At 39.2% G+C, this 19761-nt stretch overlaps 3 protein-coding genes and 1 long non-coding RNA gene across 4 annotated transcripts; 2 read left to right on the top strand and 2 right to left on the bottom strand.

The window, feature by feature from the left end:
* Window positions 1-339: 339 nt before the first annotated feature.
* LOC112087888 lies at window positions 340-2561 on the top strand. The gene is made up of 2 exons (XR_002900293.1): window positions 340-1101; window positions 1468-2561. It is a non-coding gene; the product is annotated as an uncharacterized LOC112087888 (long non-coding RNA).
* A 10363-nt stretch (window positions 2562-12924) lies between these two features.
* Window positions 12925-14733, top strand: LOC18020878 (pentatricopeptide repeat-containing protein At3g47530). Its single transcript, XM_006404306.2, has one exon. It carries the CDS (start codon window positions 12941-12943, stop codon window positions 14711-14713), a length of 1773 nt encoding a protein of 590 aa, XP_006404369.1. The 5' UTR covers window positions 12925-12940; the 3' UTR covers window positions 14714-14733.
* Window positions 14734-14801: 68 nt separating this feature from the next.
* Window positions 14802-16654, bottom strand: LOC18020879 (malate dehydrogenase, chloroplastic). Its single transcript, XM_006404307.2, has 2 exons — window positions 16522-16654; window positions 14802-16202 (listed from the first exon to the last, which is right to left on the bottom strand). The coding sequence occupies exon 2, from the start codon at window positions 16183-16185 to the stop codon at window positions 15001-15003; it is 1185 nt and encodes a 394-aa protein (XP_006404370.1). The 5' UTR covers window positions 16186-16202; window positions 16522-16654; the 3' UTR covers window positions 14802-15000.
* A 2089-nt stretch (window positions 16655-18743) lies between these two features.
* LOC18020880 lies at window positions 18744-19403 on the bottom strand. The gene is made up of 3 exons (XM_006404309.2): window positions 19212-19403; window positions 19046-19107; window positions 18744-18968 (listed from the first exon to the last, which is right to left on the bottom strand). Exons 1-3 carry the CDS (start codon window positions 19294-19296, stop codon window positions 18855-18857), a joined length of 261 nt encoding a protein of 86 aa, XP_006404372.1. The 5' UTR covers window positions 19297-19403; the 3' UTR covers window positions 18744-18854.
* Between the last annotated feature and the right edge of the window lie 358 nt (window positions 19404-19761).

Genomic DNA, 19761 nt, shown 5'->3' on the forward strand with positions numbered 1-19761 from the left:
CTTATTTTATAAAATTTACAAAATAACTGTTTTTGAAAAAATACTTGTTTTTATAAAATAATTGTTTTTTACAAAATTATTTAATGTAATTAAAGGTCAAAAAAATATTCTCTGCGCTACAGCGCATGTTAATCCCTAGTTATGATCTAATAGAACACCCAAAACGCAGGTAGTTAGAAGTGGGTTTAGGGGTTCTTAAACCCAAAAATAAATGAAAAATAAATAAAAATCCAAGAATCACACCTTAAATAATGCCTGCAAGAAGCGGTTCTTAAGGCATATATGTTAGTGCATTATTGGGCGAAAGACTTGAGAAAATTCATCCACTCTTTCATTTCTCAACTCATAGTTTTCTCCGACCAAAAATCACCGATTGCAAATCCTTTTCTCCGTCTTTTTGCCGCTGATGATCTCTTCTCCGTTGTCTGTTGTCTATTCTGTCCGCCGATCTCTTGTCATCGGTTATTCTTTCTCTGTTGTCTTCCTTCGTTTTCTCCGATCAGGTATTCTCTCTTCTCATCGTTTGCTCTGTAATTGTTTTTTCTTATTGATTTGCTTATCCTAAACAAAATTTACCTGCATGTGTTGTGTCTCCTATGCTCTTTCGTTTGTCTCTTTATTCGATTTGTGTATTCTGGTTTAGAATTTTAGGGTTTGTGATGGTTTGTGGGTAATCCAATTGATATATATGATGGTTTGTGGGTAATTGCTTGTTTGCTCCTTTGGTTGCTCTCTATCAAGGTACCATATAATTGTTTGCTCTTTTGTTTGTTATGTATCAAGCTACGGTTGATATATTTGAAGGATATCGTTCATTGTTTGCTTGAATTTGAGTAATTTTCTTGCTAGGAAAGTTCTTCAATTGTTTGCTTGCTAAAGACTCATTGCTAATGTAGTGTGTTTGTTTAAAATCGTGTTTGCTAATGATGTGTGTTTAATAGAGAGTCTTTTGTTGGTGAATGTCATATGATTGTTTGCTAACGATCTGTGTTTTTGTTTGCAACTTGTGAGCTTTGATTGGTTTGTAAAGGAGACCGAAGCCACAGCTGTGAGGAGTATCAATAGCGAGAAGCATTCCATTTTTGATTTGCAAGTTGTGAGGTATCTTTTCACATCTTTTCCAAGGTCATAAATGCATATCTGGTTAGGGTTTAGCTGTGTTAGGTACGAGATTAATGGTTTAGCTGTGCTAGATAGGTCATTGATGGTTAGATAGGAGATTAATTATCTATCTACTTGTTAGAAAATTTTCTAGTCCATAGTTATAAGCTTCTTTATCTGCTTCTTATATGATTTTTTTTTCTTCTATAAACACCGGCTTTTCTTCTCTTCCTCTCTCTCCTTCGTTTACCTTCTGTATCTGCTTCTTCTATTCGTCTCTTTTTTTCTCTATGAATTTTTCTTCTTCGTATCCATATACTCAATATCCTCCAACTTAACCCCTTTATGATCCCTTTTCTTCTCAAGGTCAAATCTCTCTCTTCAACAGTCAATGCATCGAAGCTTCAAGCTACCATGAAGACAGTCCTGCAGAGCGCAAAGAAAGAAGGATGTGGACGCCTACAGATGATGTCCTTCTCATATCCGCATGGCTAAACACGTCAAAACCCGGTAGTTGGCAACAAGCATAAGTCTGGTGAATTCTAGAAACGGATAACAGCAAACTTTGCTGCTAGTCTGAAGGCTGCAGGAAGAGAAAGAAGAGAAGCAATCACATGTCAGGCAAGGTGGCAAAAAAATTAATGACTAGGTGTGCAAGTTCTGTGGAGCTTACGAGGCTGCAACAAGAGAGAGAGCTTCTGGACATAATGACAATGATGTCTTCAAACTCGCACATGAGATCTTCTTCAACGACCACAAGAAAAACTTTACTTTGGACCATGTGTGGAAGGAGATAAGGAATGACCAGAAGTGGTGTGAGGTATCTGCAAATGAGGTATCTGCAAATAAAACTGAAGGAGTGGCTAAAAGGAGAAGGTGCGACGATGGTCCACATTCATCAAGTTTTGTCGCAGTAGAAAAATGATGTGATCATGGAACCGGAAGCATAAGTAGAAGTTCCAGAATCAGCCTTAGTCGTGCCAGGGGGTCCCGTTACGTGGTCAAAGTCCCGGAAGCTTGCTGGAGCTGTTCGGAGTTTGCTTAATAAAGGTAGGATTAGAACGGACTAGCTTACACCCAATGCCTTAAACATACTCACGTACCAGAGTTCTTGCTGAGGTTGGCCACGGTGTAAGTCATGGTACTCTTTTTCTTTACACTCAGTTTTGTCCCAATGGATTTTTCGGGTGAGGTTTTAACGAGGTCATGGCTTACATCCTATTCACGGCCTATGTTCAGTAAGGCTCGTTAAGAAGTTTAAGGGTCATTTTTGGCTGGGAGTCCAAGGATCAGTCAAAGACCAGTCGAAGGGACATTCAACTATTTTAGTTCTTAGTCAAAGACTTCATTTATTTCGGTCTTAGTTATTTATTATTCTTTATAATTTTTGAGTATGGCTTTTCACCTGATCCTACTCCTTACGATGTGGGGGTCTCAAATCTCATTCATTCACTTTTCAATAAAATTTTATAGAGAAATCTCTCTTTTGTTCTTTGTAAACTTTTCTGATTACTTGGTGGTTAGCCATTGATTATTTCGGTTTATCAAGTATCGTCCATTACACTTGACGCAGCCTTCACCCAATTGTCTTGTTGGGACGTTCAAGTAGTTAAAGCGGCTTAAAGATTTTCGGGAACTTTGTTCTCACGCCTTAACATCCTTTTTTCGCGGATCCAATCAGTCAGCTTAGTTACCCCCATGTTTCAAGCCTTTCACCGCGAGTTTGGCCCTAAGGATCTTTGGGTTTCAACCCACCCCTTAGCATCTTCTCCGTAAATCCGTTTGGAGTTAAGGATTTACCAACCATAGCCGATCAAGAGTGTGATATTTCTAGGAAGATCGTATCAAGTTGTATCAGAGCCAAACCTTTAAAATTGGTATTATCTATCCTTTTATAGTCTCTCAAAATTCTGCCTTATCTTTTCTTTCTTTTGTAATATCCCAGATCCATATCAGAAAAAAAATCAAAAAAATCAAAAAAATCGAAAAAAAGAGATCTAGTTGAATTTGAAATTATTTTCTGTCTATCTACTCTTTTCATTCTTCATAATCCGCTTGAAATTCTGTTTTGGTTTGGGCTTAAATCGAGTTTTCGATTTAGTTCTATAAGCCGAGGAGAGTTTCTAGTGTTGTGAGGACCTTAAGAGTGCCGAGTGTTTAGTGAAACACTTGTGAGTATTTTACTAACCGTTTGTTTTTTTTTGGCGAGGTATCTTAATGTCATTTGACCTTACCGACGGCGAGTATTCATACTACACGTTTTGTGATGGAAATCACATCCGGTGGGTCAATCCTAAGGAGACCACGAACTCTAAACTGAACTAGCTAACCGAACTGATGGAACGGATGAGCCAGCTGATGGATCGGCTAGAAGTTCATCCGAGAAAATCAGATGGGGAAAAGGAAGCAACCAGAACCATGAGGAACCGGACCATCTGAGAAGAAATCGCAACCAGAAGGAATTCATCGATAATCCATTCTACGCAGATGACCACACGTCCGAAGTAAGTCGTACCCGACACCAATACAATCGAGGCGCTCATCGTGACCAGAAAGATCGACGCGGGCTTAACCACGGGTCAGACCACGGCCACGAGCAGAATTACCCATACGGAAACGACCAATACTGCAGACAAGAACGGAATGACCCCGATGCAGCCTGAAGCCGACTCGTCAATGACCTTGGAGGTTTGAAGCTCCGAATTTCACCCTTTTACGAAAGAACGATCCTGATGCTTACTTGGAGTTGGAGAAGAAGATCGAGATCGTGTCCAGTTGCCAAAACTTCATGGAATCAACTTGGCAGCCACGGAGTTTCATGGGTATGTAGTTGACTGCTGGGACCAGATCATTACCAATCGTAGACGTAACGGGGATCGACCTGTTGAGACTTGGGATGAGATGGTGGGTCTGATGCGGCGACGGTTTGTTCCAAACCATTACAACCGGGAACTACACAATAAACTCAGGTGCTTGACTTAGGGTACCAAGAACATTGAAGATTGTTACCGGGAGATGGAGCGGCTAATGCTCAAGGCTGACGTGGAAGAGCTGGAAAATGCTACTATGGCGCAGTTTCTCAGTGGTATGACCCGGGACTTGCAGGATCGTAAGGAGATAGAGAGCTTCTGGACATAATGACAATGATGTCATGATACTCGCACATGAGATCTTCTTCAACGAACACAAGAAAAACTTTACTCTGGACCAGGTGTGGAATGAGCTACGGAATGACCAGAAGTGGTGTGAGGTATCTGCAAATAAAACTGAAGGAGTGGCTAAAAGAAGAAGCTGTGACGACTTTCCACATTCATCAAGTTTTGTCGCAGTAGAAGGATGATGTGATCACGGAACCGGAAGCACAAGTGAAGGTTCCGAAATCAGCCTTAGTCGTGCCAGAGGATCCTGTGACACGGTCAAAGTCCCGGAAGCTTACTGAACTGTTCAAAATTTGCTGCATGAAGTTAAGTTTGGAACTGACCAGCTTACATACAATGTCTTAACCATACTCATGTACCACAGTTCTTGCTGAGGTTGGCCGCAGTGTAAGTCATGGTACTCTTTTTTTTTTTACACTTGGTTTTGTCTCAATGGATTTTCTGGGTGGGATTTTAACAAGATCATGGCTTCCATCCCATTCACGGCCAATGTTCATTAAGGCTCGGTAAGAAGTTTAAGGGTCATTTTTGGCTAGGATTCCAAGGGTCGGTCAAAGGCCAGTCGAAGGGACATTCAACTATTTTAGTCCTTTGTCAAAGACTTCATTTATTTTGGTCTTACTTATTTATTACTCTTTATAATTTTTCGAGTATGACTTTTCGCCTAATCCTTCCCCCAATAAAAACGATGTGGAGGTCTCAGATCTCATTCATTCACTTTTCAATAAAATTTCTTTGAGAAATCTCTCTTTTGTCCTTTGTGAATTTTTCTGATTATTTGGTGGTTAGCCATTTATCAAGTATCATCCATTACACTTGAAGCAGCCTTCACCTAGTTGTCTTGTTGGGATGTTCAAGTAGTTAAAGCAGCTTAAGGATATTCAGGAACTCTCACGCCTTAACATCATTTTTCCGTGAATCCAATCAGTCAGCTTAGTCACCTCCTTTTTGCAAGCCTTTCACCGCGAGTTTAAGGCTAAAGATGTTTGATTTTCAATCCACCCCTTAGCATCTTCTTCGTGAATCCGTTTGGAGTTAAAAATTTACCAACCATAGCCGATCAAGAGTGTGATATTCCTAGGGAGATCGTATCAAGTGGTATCAGAGCCAAACCTTTGAAATCGGTATTATCTATCATTTCATAGTCTCTCAAAATACTGCCTTATCTTTTCTTTCTTTTGTAATATCCGAGACCATAAAAAAAATCAAAAAAATCAAAAAAAGAGATTTGGCTGAATTTGAAATTATTTTTTGTCTATCTACTATTTTCCTTCTTCATAATCCGCTTGATATTCTATTTTGGTTTGGGCTTAAATCGAGTTTTTGATTTAGTTCTACAAGAACTGAAGAGAGTTTCTAGTGTTGTGAGGACCTTAAGAGTGCTGTGAGTGAAACACTTGTGAGTCTTTTACTAACTGTTTGTTCTTTTTGCGAGGTATCTTTATGTCATCTAATCCTACCGACGGTGAGTATTCATACTACACGTTTCGTGATGGAAATTACATCCGGTAGATCAATCCTAAGGAGACCATGAACGCTAAACTGAACCAGCTAATCAAAATGATGGAATGGATGAGCCAGCGGATGGATCGGCTAGAAGTTCAGCCGAGACAATCAGATGGGGAAAAAAGAAGCAATCAGAACCGTGAGAAACCGGACCATCTGAGAAGAAACCGCAGCCGGAAGGAAGTCATCGATAATTCATTCTACGCAGACGGCCACACATCTGAAGGAAGTCGTACCCGACACCAAAACAATTGAGGCGCTCGTCGTAACCGGGAAGATTGACGCAGGCATAACCACGAGTCAGACCACGGCCACGAGCAGAATTACCCATACTGCAACAACCAATACTGCAGACAAGAACGGAACAACCCCGATGCAGCCTGAAGCCGACCCGTCAATGACCTTGGAGGTTTGAAGCTCTGAATATCACCCTTTTACAAAAGAACGATCCCAATGCTTATTTGGAGTTGGAGAAGAAGATCGAGATCGTGTTCAGTTGCCAAAACTTTATGGAGAGGAAGAAAATCAACTTGGCAGCCACGGAGTTTCATGGGTATATAGTTGACTGGTGGGACCAGATCTTTACCAACCGTAGAAGGAACAGAGATTGACCTGTTGAGACTTGGGATGAGATAGTGGGTCTGATGCGGTGTTGGATTATTCCAAGCCATTATAACCGAAAACTACACAATAAACTAAGGCACTTGACTTAGGGTACCAAGAACATTGAAGACTATTACTAGAAGATAGAGCGGCTTAGGGTCAAGGCTGATTTGGAAGAGCTGGAAGATACTACTATGGCGCGGTTTCTCAGCGGTATGACCCGGGACTTTCAGGGTTGTATGGAGATAGAGAGCTACCAGAACCTGGCCAACATGTACCACAAGACTGTATTGGTGGAACAGCAGTTGAAGAGAAAGATTACTGCCCAGTACGGATCCAATTCACCACCCGGAGACAAGCCGAACTATCCCAACCGATCCGACGCCAAGTTTAAGACCGATCCAAATCTGACTTGTTCTACAACCGATTACAAAGGCAAGACTGAGGCTAATCTGGTCAGAAGCAGAGATATTGAGTGCTTTAAGTGCCGATGCAAAGGACACTACACCAACAAGTGTTCAAACCAGCAGGCAATAATTTTACTCGACTAAAGCGAGATTGTGTCAGATGATGAGGAGTGTACCAGTCTAGTATTCGACGATGACAAGGAGCATGTGGCTGAAGGCCGTCAAGTATTCGACGATGACACTTTTAATATTTAAGGCCGAGTGAGATCTAGCATGCTTGCAAGACAACCTTTTGTCTTGCTGATTTTCAAGGAAGCTTTAGCTAGTGCTACTGACCCTGCGCTGGAACTTCCGAGCAGCATTTTTTCTGTTTTGCAGGAATTTACAGATGTGTTTTCAAAGAGTAACCCAGGCGGCTTACCACCAATCTAAGAGATCAAACACCATATCGATTTTGTACCCGGTGCTTCACTACCAAACCGTCCTGCATACCGCACCAACCCAGTGGAGACTAAAGAGCTGCATAGGCAAGTAGGCAAGCTTATGGAGAAATACTACATCCAAGAAAGCATGAAACCATGTGCTGTGCTCGTTTTACTGGTACCCAAGAAAGACGAGATCTGGAGGATGTGCGTAGACTGCCGCGCCATCAACAAATCCGGATGAAGGACGGTGATAAGTGGAAAACCGCTTTCAAAATCAAACATGGTCTGTATGAGTGGCTTGTCATGCCATTCGGTCTTACTAACGCACCCAGCACTTTCATGCGTCTAATGAACCATGTCCTTAGGTCGTTTATAGGCATCTTTAATGTTGTATATTTTGATGATATTCTGATTTAAATCAAATCTTTAGACGATCATGTAGTACATTTGTAACAGGTTTAGAGGTGCTTAGGCAAGAAAGACTTTTTGGCAACTTTAAGAAATGCTCTTTTTGTACAGATAACGTGGTCTTTTTAGGTTTATGGTGAGTTCTCAGGACATACAGGTGGACGAGAAAAACAATTAGGTCATTCCAGATTGGCCGAGTCCAAAGATGGTAGGAGAAGTCTGAAGCTTTCACGGCTTAGTCGGTTTTATAGGCAGTTTGTTCGGAACTTCAGCACTATTGCCGCACTACTGACCGAAGTCATCAAAAAAGACGTGAGATTCAAATGGGAACAAGCTCAGGAGGATGCATTCAAACTCCTGAAACTTAAGCTTACTCACACCCCTCTCCTTGTTTTACCAGATTTCCTTAAACCTTTCAAAATTGAATGTGATGCTTCTGGTGTAGGTATAGGAGCAGTGCTGATGCAGGAAAAAAAGCTGATTGCTTACTTCAGGGAGAAGTTGGATGGAGTCACGTTGAATTACCTGACTTATGATAAGGAGATCTACGCCTTAGTCTGTGCACTCTAGACTTGGCAACACTATCTTTGGCCGAAGGAAATTTGTGATCCACAACGACCATCAATCCCTCAAACACCTCAAGGGACAACAAAAGCTGAACAAGAGGAATGCTCGGTGGATAAAGTTCATAGAGACGCTTCCTTACGTAATCTAGTACAAGCAGGGCAAAGAGAATGTGGTGGCTGATGCTTTGTCCCGACGATATGCACTGATTTCAACTCTTGATGCTAAGATCCTCGAATTTGAGATGATCAAGGACGCTTTGCAACCGACCCAGACTTTCAGGAAGTTTTTTTCTCTTGTGAAAAATTTGCCTATGGCAAAGATTTTCGAAATGACAAGGTTTTGTTTTATGAGAACCGTTTGTGCATCCCTAATACTTTTTTACGAGATCTTCTTGTCAGGGAAGCACACAGTGGGGGATTAATGGGACATTTTGGCATGGTCAAGACCCTTCATATTGTACAAGATCATTTCTTTTGGCCTCATATAAAACATGATGTGGAACGGATCTGTGGTCGATGTACAACTTGTAAGTTTGCCAACTCCAAAAGCCAAAATCAAGGTATGTATTCCCCTTTACCCATCCCTACCAAACCATGGACAGACATTTTGATGGATTTTGTTTTAGGTCTGCCTAGGACTAGGAAATGAAGTGATTTGATCTTTGTTGTGGTAGATAGGTTTTCAAAAATGGCTTATCTCATACATTTCCATAAGACCGACAATGCATCGAACATTGCTAATTTGTTCTTTAAAGAAATTGTTCGTCTGCATGGAATGCCTAGGACCATAGTCTCGGATAGGAATACAAAGTTTCTGAATTACTTTTGGAAGACTCTGTGGTCTAAGTTAGAAACAAAACTTTGCTTCCACTACTTGTCATCCGCAATCAGATGGTCAGACCGAAATGGTCAACATGACTCTTTCCACAATTTTGCGTGTTGTGATTAGGAAGAACATTAAGTTATGGGAGGATTGCTTGCTTTATGTAGAATTCGCTTATAATGATGTGCATTCTACGACTTTATTCTCATCATTTCAGCTCGTTTATGGTTTTAATCCACTTACGCCTCTTGACCTAACACGTTTACCCTTGAGTGAGCGTGTAAGCATGGATGGTAAGAAAAAGGCGGAGCTGGTCAAGCAGATGAACGAAAATACAAAGCAGAACATTGAACACAAGGCAGAGCAGTACTGGGAGCATGCAAACAAAGGCCGGAGCGAGAAAATATTTGAATTGGACGACCTTGTGTGGATTTACTTGAGAAATGAATGATTCCTTGAAGAAAAGAAGTCTAAACTCTTGCACAAAATCGACAGACCCTTTACAGTCTTGGAGCGGATCAACAACAATGCTTACAAAATTAATCTTCAAAATTGATGATATTATTCCCTTTGTTCCAGATGGACCAGACTTGAGGAAAAGTCTTATTCAAGAGGAGGGGCATGATGTGATCATGGAATCGGAAGCACAAGTGGAGGTTCTGGAATCAGCCTTAGTCGTTTTGGAGGATCCTGTGACGCAGTCAAAGTCCTGGAAGCTTGCTGGAGCTATTCGGAGTTTGCTGAATGAAGTTAGGATTAGAATAGAGCAGCTTATACCCAATGCCTTAACCATACTCACGTACCAGAGTTCTTGCTGAGGTTGGCTGCGGTGTAAGTTATGGTACTCTTTTTCTTTACATTTGGTTTTGTCACAATGAATTTTCCGGGTGGGGTTTTAACGAGGTCATGGCTTACATCCCATTCACGGCCCAAATTCAGTAAGGCTCGATAAGAAGTTTAAAGGTCATTTTTGACTGGGTGTACAAGGGTCAGTCAAAGGCTAGCCGAAGGGACATTCAACTATTTTAGTCCTTAGTCAAAGACTTCATTTATTTCGGTTTTAGTTATTTATTACTCTTTGTAATTTCTGAGTATGGCTTTTCGCCTACTCCTACCCCTTATAAAAACGATGTGGAGGTCTCAGATCTTATTCCTTCACTTTTCAATAAAATTTCATAGAGAAATCTCTCTTTTGTTCTTTGTGAACTTTTCTTATTACTTGGTGGTTAGCCATTGATTATTTCGGTTTATCAAGTGTCGTCCATTACACTTGACGCAGCCTTCACCCAATTGTCTTATTGGGACGTTCAAGTAGTTAAAGCGGCTTAAAGATTTTCGGGAACTTTGTTCTCACGCCTTAACATCCTTTTTCCGCGGATCCAATCAGTCAACTTAGTCACCCCCTTGTTTCAAGTCTTTCACCGCAAGTTTGGGCCTATGGATCTTCAGGTTTCAACTCACCCCTTAGCATCTTCTCTATGAATCCGTTTGAAGTCAAGGATTTACCAACCATAGCCGATCAAGAGTGTGATATTCTTAGAGAGATCGTATCAAGAAAGGAACACTGTCAAAGATGGTCAAGGAAGCAACCAGCCACCTGGTGTCTAAGTAGTGATCGGATGTCTCAACTGCTTGTTTAATCCTAGTTTGTGTTAAAGCTATGTATGTTTCATCTTTAGTTAAGACTTTATTTTCCTTGTTTTTGTTCTTCTAATGAATTGCTTTGAAAGAGTCACGATCTTGTTTGCTTATTTACTCGCTTACTCTTTTGCACAAGAGGCATTTTGTTGAGAGGGTTGTTGATAGATAGAAGTTAAGAGTAAAGGAATGAATGAATGAGGCTTAAACCGAGGAAACATATGTGAGTTCCTTGATCCCATAATGACTATTACGGTTCTCTTATGGTTAAATATGTTTTACATAGGATTTTTTTTTTGTTTTTGGTTCATGTTCGGTTGGTTATTCTATGATGGTGATGGTGTTTATTGGTTTATTTTTCAGGGCGGAGTTGTGTATTATTGAGGTGTTGGATGTCGGCACTAATGACCAATAGAAGTCACAAGATCATGTCGTTTATTTGGAATGGTGTTTGGTGTTTGTTTGACATTATCTTTTTTGGATTTTTCTTTGTGTTTTATTTCTTTCCTATGTATAACTTCAGACCACAAACTGATTTGCTTGCTTTGACACCACAAACATTGTATGAAAACTCTTTTATTTATATTGTTACTAAACTCTACATTTTAGTTCAAGCGTTTGATCAAGCTCTCTCATTCTCCTTTCTTTTTTATTTATCTTCAGATGTGATTACTTCTTCTTCTTTAGTTCAACCATTTGATCAAACAAAATATAAACAAAAACCAAACAAAACCCAAATATGGCTTCTTCTTCAAATAACCCTTTTGATGAATCAATTCATAAAACTTTTGATCAACAATTTGATCAATACTTTGATCAAACTTTTGAGAATCTGTTTATTGATTACCAATAAAATGAGGAGGCAAGAAAGTGAAAAAAAAACAAGCTTTTATCGAAAAAGATCAGGAAGAAGGCAATATACGTTTATAAAATGATTATTTCAATGAAGCTGTAACATACCCTGCTAATATATTCTGACACCGTTTTATAATGAATAAGCTATTGTTCATGAAGATTTTTGATCGTCTATCTAATGAAGTTTGAATCTTCCAACAGAAGAAAGATGCTCTCAGAAGGCCTGGTCTCTCAGGACTTTAAAAGTGTACAGTAGCAATTCGTCTATTGGCATATGGCACTGCAGCTGATGTAGTAGTCGAATACCTCCAACTCGGTGAATCTATGGCTTGCTCATGTTTGGAATATTTTGTTGAAGAAATAATATATTTGTTTGGTAATGAATACCTAAGAAGACCTACACCAGTGGATCTTCAACGACTACTATATATTGGAGAGCACCGTGGATTTCCTGAAATGGTATGAAGCATTGATTGTTGATAACACCGTATTTGTACTCATTTTCACTAGTGTTTTCTTATGCTATTTCAAAGGTTTTAACTAGTTTCAAGTGATTTTAACATGGTTTTTCTATATCTGTAGTTTCAAGACTCTTTTTAAGTTACTTAAGCAAAAACAATGCAAATTAGAGAAATATTCATATCTGACCAATTTTCAGTCCATCGGAAGTATAGCAACATATGGAGATTTTCCCACCGTCCGATTAAGCTCAGAAGTTGGATCATAAGTTATTTCCAATATCCATATTTGACGCAATCCAACTGTTGGATCATAAGTTATTTCCAATTTACTGAAGACATGTTCTGCAATCTCGCCAAAAAAGCAAGAAAATGAATGAAGTTTGGACATCATAGGCTAACCACCACGGTCCATGAGCTCGTGATCGCGGTAAACACACTTCTGGCTACGCCTCAGAGCCCTCACCCGCGGTGAGCCAACATTTACCAGCTTAGGAGAGTTCTTTCCTGTGACAAGCCCATTTTCCGGCCCACTGACCCATTTTCAAACCCAACTCATTCTCTTTTCAAAGAAATTTCTAAAGACGATCAGAAAGATTTGAAGATCTATAAATATGTATTTTAGAAGACCGAATTTGTGTGTGCTCCTTTTCTTTTGTTAAGGAGAAACTTAACTTTGTTTCTTCAATTTAGGTTAGGGAAATAGAAATTCTTCTCTTGAATCCTTTTTGTTTCTTTTCATCTTTCTATTCAATTTATGATAGAAGTTTGCTTGCTGATATTACGACGACTGCAAGTGTACATCGTTCATTCAATGAAGCTTTAGAGTTTATAGAATGGTGGAGGCCGAAAATACTGTCATAGATGAGATTAATCGTTTTTAGTTTTCGCCAATCATATAATTAGTCAATTTCTAATACGAAAGATGCTAAACTATTGTTGACAAGAGGATTTTTTTTTTTTTTTTTTTGCCCTCCATCGTTTTTGAAAAAATGTTGAAGTCCATGAGGAGCAGTAACGATCACCTAATTTCTCTGATCGTATCTTCCACCGCGAAACTACATCTCCGGCAGATTCACGCCATCTTGCTTCGCACTTCATTGATCAGAAACTCCGACGTTTTCCACCATTTCCTCTCTCGCCTCGCTCTCTCTCTCGTTCCCCGAGACATCGACTACTCGCGTCGTGTTTTCTCCCGGAGGAGTAACCCAACTGTCTCTCACTGCAACACCATGATCAGAGCTTTCTCCGTCAGCGAAACCCCCGTCGAAGGGTTCCGCTTGTTCCGAGCTCTGAGACGACGGAGAAGCTCTCGTCCCGCAAACCCGCTCTCGTCGTCTTTCGCACTCAAGTGTTGCATCAAATCAGGCGACTTTCTCGGTGGTTTGCAGATTCACGGGAAGATTATCAGCGACGGGTTTCTGTCGGATAGTCTTCTCTTGACGACTCTGATGGATCTCTACTCCACATGCGAAAACAGCAATTACGCATGTAAAGTGTTCGACGAAATTCCCAAGAGAGATACCGTTTCTTGGAACGTCCTGATTTCTTGTTTCTTGCGGAACAAACGCACGCGAGACGCTCTGTTTTTGTTTGATAAGATGGTGAACGAGGTTGATGGGTGTGTGAAACCAGACGGTGTAACATGCTTACTAGCTGTACAAGCTTGCTCCAGCTTAGGCGCGTTGGATTTCGGTGAAAGAGTTCATGCCTTTATCGATCAAAACAAGCTCGGTGGTGCTTTGAACTTGAGCAACACTCTTGTTTCCATGTACTCACGATGCGGGTCTATGGACAAGGCTTACGAGGTCTTCAAGAGTATGCGTGAGAAAAACGTTGTCTCATGGACGGCTATGATCTCGGGCTTAGCCATGAACGGATTCGGGAAAGAAGCCATTGAAGCTTTCAACAAAATGTTGAAGCTTGGAATCTCTCCAGAGGAACAGACACTCACAGGTTTACTCTCTGCGTGTAGCCATTCCGGGTTGGTCGATGAAGGGATGATGTTTTTCGATAGGCTAAGAAGCGGCGAGTTTGGGATGAAGCCGAATTTACATCACTATGGTTGCATCGTTGACCTCTTGGGACGTGCACGTCTACTTGATAGAGCCTACGGTCTTGTACAATCGATGGAGATGAAGCCAGACTCCACCATATGGCGTACGCTGCTTGGGGCTTGTAGAGTCCAAGGAAATGTGGAGCTTGGGGAACGTGTGATCTCTCATCTTATCGAACTCAAAGCCGAAGAAGCTGGAGATTACATTCTGTTACTCAACACATACTCTTCGGTTGGGAAATGGGAGAAAGTGACTGAACTACGTTCGTTGATGAAGGAGAGAAAGATCCATACCAAACCTGGATGCAGTGCAATCGAGCTACAAGGAAGCGTTCATGAGTTTATTGTCGACGATGTTTTGCATCCGAGAAAGGAAGAAATTTATGAAACTCTGGCGGAGATCAATCAGCAGCTGAAGATTGCTGGTTATGCGGCGGAAACCACATCGGAACTGCACAATCTTGATTCGGAAGAAGAAAAGGGAAATGCTTTGACATACCATAGCGAGAAGCTAGCTATTGCCTTTGGGATTCTCGTGACTCCACCAGGGACAACCATTAGAGTGACCAAGAATCTCAGAACTTGTGTTGATTGTCATAATTTTGCAAAGTTTGTATCTAATGTTTATGATCGTGTCGTGATAATCAGAGATCGTTCCCGTTTCCATCATTTTAAAGGTGGGTTTTGTTCTTGTAATGACTTCTGGTGATGATGATTTATATACTCTTACTCTGTTTTGCTCCTGTAATGATGATTGTTAGAGCCCTATCCTATTTTCATCATCTTAAAGATGGATCTTGATGTCATGTAATGATCATAAAATCTGCTTTAATGTCATGTATCAAAATCTTCAAACTGAAAGCTGATACATTCTTTATTCTACAACAAGAAAATGTCTCGCCGATGCAAAAAAGATTCAAAAACAAAACTCAAAATGATCAGAAGAAAAAAGTTATCCGCTTGAATGAAGCACGTCTTTTCAGATGAAATCAAGATCTAGTTAGCAGGTTTGTTTGCAAATGCAATACCCTTCTCGATGCTGCCTTTCAGTTCTGTCTTAAGAGCCTCTAACGCCTTCTGCTCATACTCAGTCAACCCTTGGAGATCAGACTCGATCACAGCTTCAACTCCATTCTTCCCAAGCTTGATCCTTGATGCAAAGAAAGGAAGATCCGTCAGAGACGACTCCACAAACGAGCACTCGTAGACATCTCCATCACCATCAAGAGCACGAAGAGACGACTCAACAAATCTCGCAGCAGCATACGCCATTGACAAAGTAGCTGAACCAGCACCAGCCTTAGCATCAACAACCTCAGTACCAGCGTTCTGTATCCTAACAGTCAGCTCTTGGATCTCTTCATCAGTGAAACTAACAGATGGTTTAGTCTTCGAGAGAAGAGGCAGGATAGTGATTCCAGCATGGCCACCAATCACCGGAACATCAACATCTATGAGCTTAAGATTCTTTCTCTGAGCAACAAAAGTGTTTGCTCTCACAACATCCAAAGTAGTGACACCAAAAAGCTTCTTGGGATCATAAACACCTTTCTTTTTCAACACCTCAGCAGCGATTGGTACAGTAGAGTTAACAGGGTTGCTGATAATGTGGATAAAGGCATTAGGACAGTTATCAGCAACAGCTTCAACAAGTGTCTTGACAATACCGGCATTGATGTTGAAGAGATCGTCTCGGGTCATACCAGGCTTTCTCGGCACACCAGCAGGGATAACCACAACGTTGACATCTTTCAAACACTCAGCTAACTCAGAGGGTCCAGTGAAGTCACGAACCTGAGAAGGTGTGTTGCAGTGACTCAAATCAGCAGCGACTCCCTTGACATTGGCGATATCGTAAAGGTGAAGCGTAGAGACTAAAGGAGACATTTTGATGAGAAGCGACAAAGGCTGACCAATCCCTCCTGCAGCTCCAAGAACAGCCACTTTGTATGAAGCGTTGATCTTGAAACCATACGGGGACTTGTCAGATGTTTGTGATTTCATTACAGAACCGCGCATAGCTTTGCTGAAGGCAGAGGAATCAGATCCAGAGATCAGAGATGTTGATCTCAAACTAGGGGTTGAGTTAAATTTCACAGCTTGTATCCTCGACTGTGGTAAGGAGCTGGATCTAGACGAGTGAGAAACAATCGAAAACGAAGAAGTTGCTGTTGCTGCCATTGTTTTTCAGTTTTCCCCTGTTTTCACAAAAATCAAAACTTTTTACGGGAAATTTGAGGAAGACTAATTCATATCAGTGAATAAACAATTGATTGAAGAAGGAGAAACCCTAATGAATCCACGAGAGATGTAAAACCCAGATCGAAGCCATAATATTTTCGAGGGAGAATCAGTTCTAATACAAGATTCAGAGGAGGTAATTCGTAAATCTAAGAATGGAAATCCAGAGTTACAGAGATGAATACAATCGAGAATCAAATCGTTATAGAACAGAAAAAAAAAAAAAAAAAAAAAGAATCCTGAAATTGAACAAAGATGCGATATTGAGAATCCTACCCTTTGAGAAAGCTCAAGACGCGAGAGAGAGACGCTTGAGGAGTTGTGTTTCGATATTGTTAATGCTCGCAGGCTTTCGAAGGCTCGAGTGAGTGACAGAGAGAGACAAATGAGATTAGGTGACGATGTTATTATTAAAAAAAAAAAAATATATATATATATATATATATATAGATTTGAAAATAAGAATAATAAATAAAGAAATTCGAGATGGGTTTGTTTGGTTTAGTTTGGTTGGCTGTCTCGTTGAATCCGCCAAGAGGTGATTGCGTCTTTTTGTAGTGTCCGTGCGACAGCCAAACGCAGCGTCAAAACCCTATTTCCTTCCCCATCTCATCATTTTTTCTTTCTATTGAAAGTGATGAATATTTTTTCTTCATTTAATTTTTATTTTTATTTTTGGTTGACAAAACCTCCCTTCTTTTTGGTTGAGTTAGCTTTGTTTTTTCATCTGAATTTTTCATTATATAATACAAAATAAAGATATAAAGGTAAAATGCGTTTTACTATACAAAGAACTAAAAAACGAAAAAAAACTCAGAAATATACCCGACAAAGGGAGACGTGACAGAAAAACAAAGATGCAGCACAACAAAACTAAAAAGATAACAAAGAGGTTGTAGTGGGGTGTTTCCCTTTCTATAGAAGATTCGACTTTATGGGTTTAGGCCAGGGATCGAATCTCTTCGGATGCAGAATTGTCACATTAACTTTTTGGTCACCCAACCCTGTAAGCTGCGAATCTGCAACTCTTACATGAAAAGGATGTGGGCTTACATGAAAAGGATGATGGATCTAACATATATTAGTCTAGGCCTAAAGAATTTGAGATTTACCTCCGAGTTAACAAAAAAAAAAAAAAGGAAACGTGGCCCCAATAGAAAGGGAAACAAACAAGAGTAAGAGTTACCTAATATAATTTGTTTATAAAAATTATATATAAAGTAAGTGGATAAAAATCGATCGGATGAGTTATGAAGTATATTACTAAGACTATCTTCATCCCTGAACTCAAGGGATTTTTAGTGCTTTTGAGTATTAAAAATAAATGTAAAATGAATAAAAGTCTAAGAACTCAACTCTTAAATTTTTTATTTAATAACTTCATTCTTAAGGGGTTCTTACTGATCAAATGCGAATTCATAGCAGAATGGAGTGAAAAGTGAGGAGAAAAGCAAATAGACACCACCACTTTATTTTCGTGTCTTATGATTGGTGTGGAAAAAGCAAATGGATCCCACCACGTTATTTTAAAAATGTTAAGAACCTCATAAAAGGTTTAGAGATGGAGATGCTCTAATGCTTCGTATCATAGGTGAACGCGTCATCCATAATTTGTTGGTAAAGCATATATTCTAAGAGATCATTCTGATCAAGTGCGAATTCATAGCAGAAATGTTTTTACCACGACTTTGTGTTGTCTAACTATAGAGTTACGGTGTATACCATGGACATTAAAATGGTTGGAGAAATGTCCATTTCTTAAAGTAGAAGTCGTTTTTTCGATAATGCTATGACAATGGAAGCAATCCTTAACTCTTGGGACTGGTCTCCTCATCAGATTCTTTTGGAAAAAAAATATCCACTACTTTTTTAGGGATTTTAAAATATGTGAATTTTATTTGGTGAAAGTTTCAGACAAATTTTATTGTTTGGACGATTGTGAAATAGTAATTTGAAATGGATAAAAAAAAATTTAGGATCGTTTCATAATCAAGTGTTAAATGAAACTAAAACTTTAAGATTTGATGACCTTCTCCTTTTTCTATCCCTAGTTGTTTGTTGTTATGTTTTTCATGTGAGTCTCTATGTTTTTTAAGTTTTTGTTACTTTGCCTCTTTGGTTTCATTTCAGTGATCAGTTGAGAAAAAGGATACACAATTATGATCATGATTTCTTTTTTTAAAAAAAAAAAGATGTAACCATTTTAACAAAAAAAAAATGTAACCATTTGAACCAAATTAATTCGAACTCATCATGAAAAGAAAAAATAAGAAGCCATATTCACGGCATCCTTGGATTTGAACTCATCATGCCTTAACAATTTAACGAGCAATTTGTTTTTGAAGCATAAACTTTCCTTAATCACGGCGTCTCTGGATTTAACAACTGCATTACATTAAAAAACAAAAACCTACATGTTTTTCTCCCTATAAACTATATATAAAGTCTAATCGTCTATAGACTTTATATATAGACTCATCGTTTATAGACCGATGTTAACTAACTTGATTCATAGTCAGTAATTATAATTAGACGTAGCTTACACAAACATAAACTTATGGACTACTATAATTATATTAATTGATTCTTCTTCTTTAAATTTTTATCTATTAGCAATCGACGCATCCTCTTCCACGTGGCAAGTGGCGATTGTTGGCACCCGAACCTGGATAATCGTTTATCTCTTCCATCGCCATCCTTTCCTCTACGTCCTTCTTCACATCCTAACCAAAAATTTTTTAAAAATTATGAAACCTAATTATAACCTATCAAGAAGACATAACACAACTTGAGAACCAACCAATAGTGTATCTTGTTGAGGTAGGTTTATTTGATCGGGCCTCTCCATCAAACTCCCCAGTCCTACATATACGTACACAAGAAAGAGATATACTATAAGTTACAACATCATTTGATGAAAAAATATATCAACATAAAGATAAAGAATTAAGAGATGAAGATCGTACTCGAAGCATTGATAGGGAAGAAGAAGAAGTGAGATAGAGTGAAGAAGAAGATCATGAGGAGTTGGAAGAGAGCTTTGTTGGCCATTTGACGATGATAATGTATGACAAGAAAAAATGTATTAATTTTGTTGTGGGTTTTGTCTCTCTCTTTTTCCCAGAACTTGCTTTGAGTTTTGTCTTTGCAATGGTTTCTTTTATAGTTCTCTTCTTCCAATTTGCACATTTTATTATCATAGTACTCATGGTGGAGTGGACTTTTTTTAATCATTAAATTCAGAAAATTAATTCAAATATGGAAGTTTAAAATCCTTTTTTTTTGGATCCAGTTACCAAAATGTCTATACTTAAAAGAACAAACACGAAAAAACAAGAATTCGACGCGTTTTCACTTTTCCATATGTGTTGCAGTTTTTTATAGTTCTATATAATATTAAATAAATTGACAATAGTCACACTATATATGAAAAAATGTTTGTTACTCGATCATACATAAGCAAAAATCCTAATTTGATTGTTTGTTCTAATTCATAGTTTTGATTTTAATTGTAGG

The sequence above is a fragment of the Eutrema salsugineum genome, unplaced genomic scaffold (assembly GCF_000478725.1).
Source record: "Eutrema salsugineum unplaced genomic scaffold, Eutsalg1_0 scaffold_16, whole genome shotgun sequence".
Classification (NCBI taxonomy): Eukaryota; Viridiplantae; Streptophyta; class Magnoliopsida; order Brassicales; family Brassicaceae; genus Eutrema; species Eutrema salsugineum.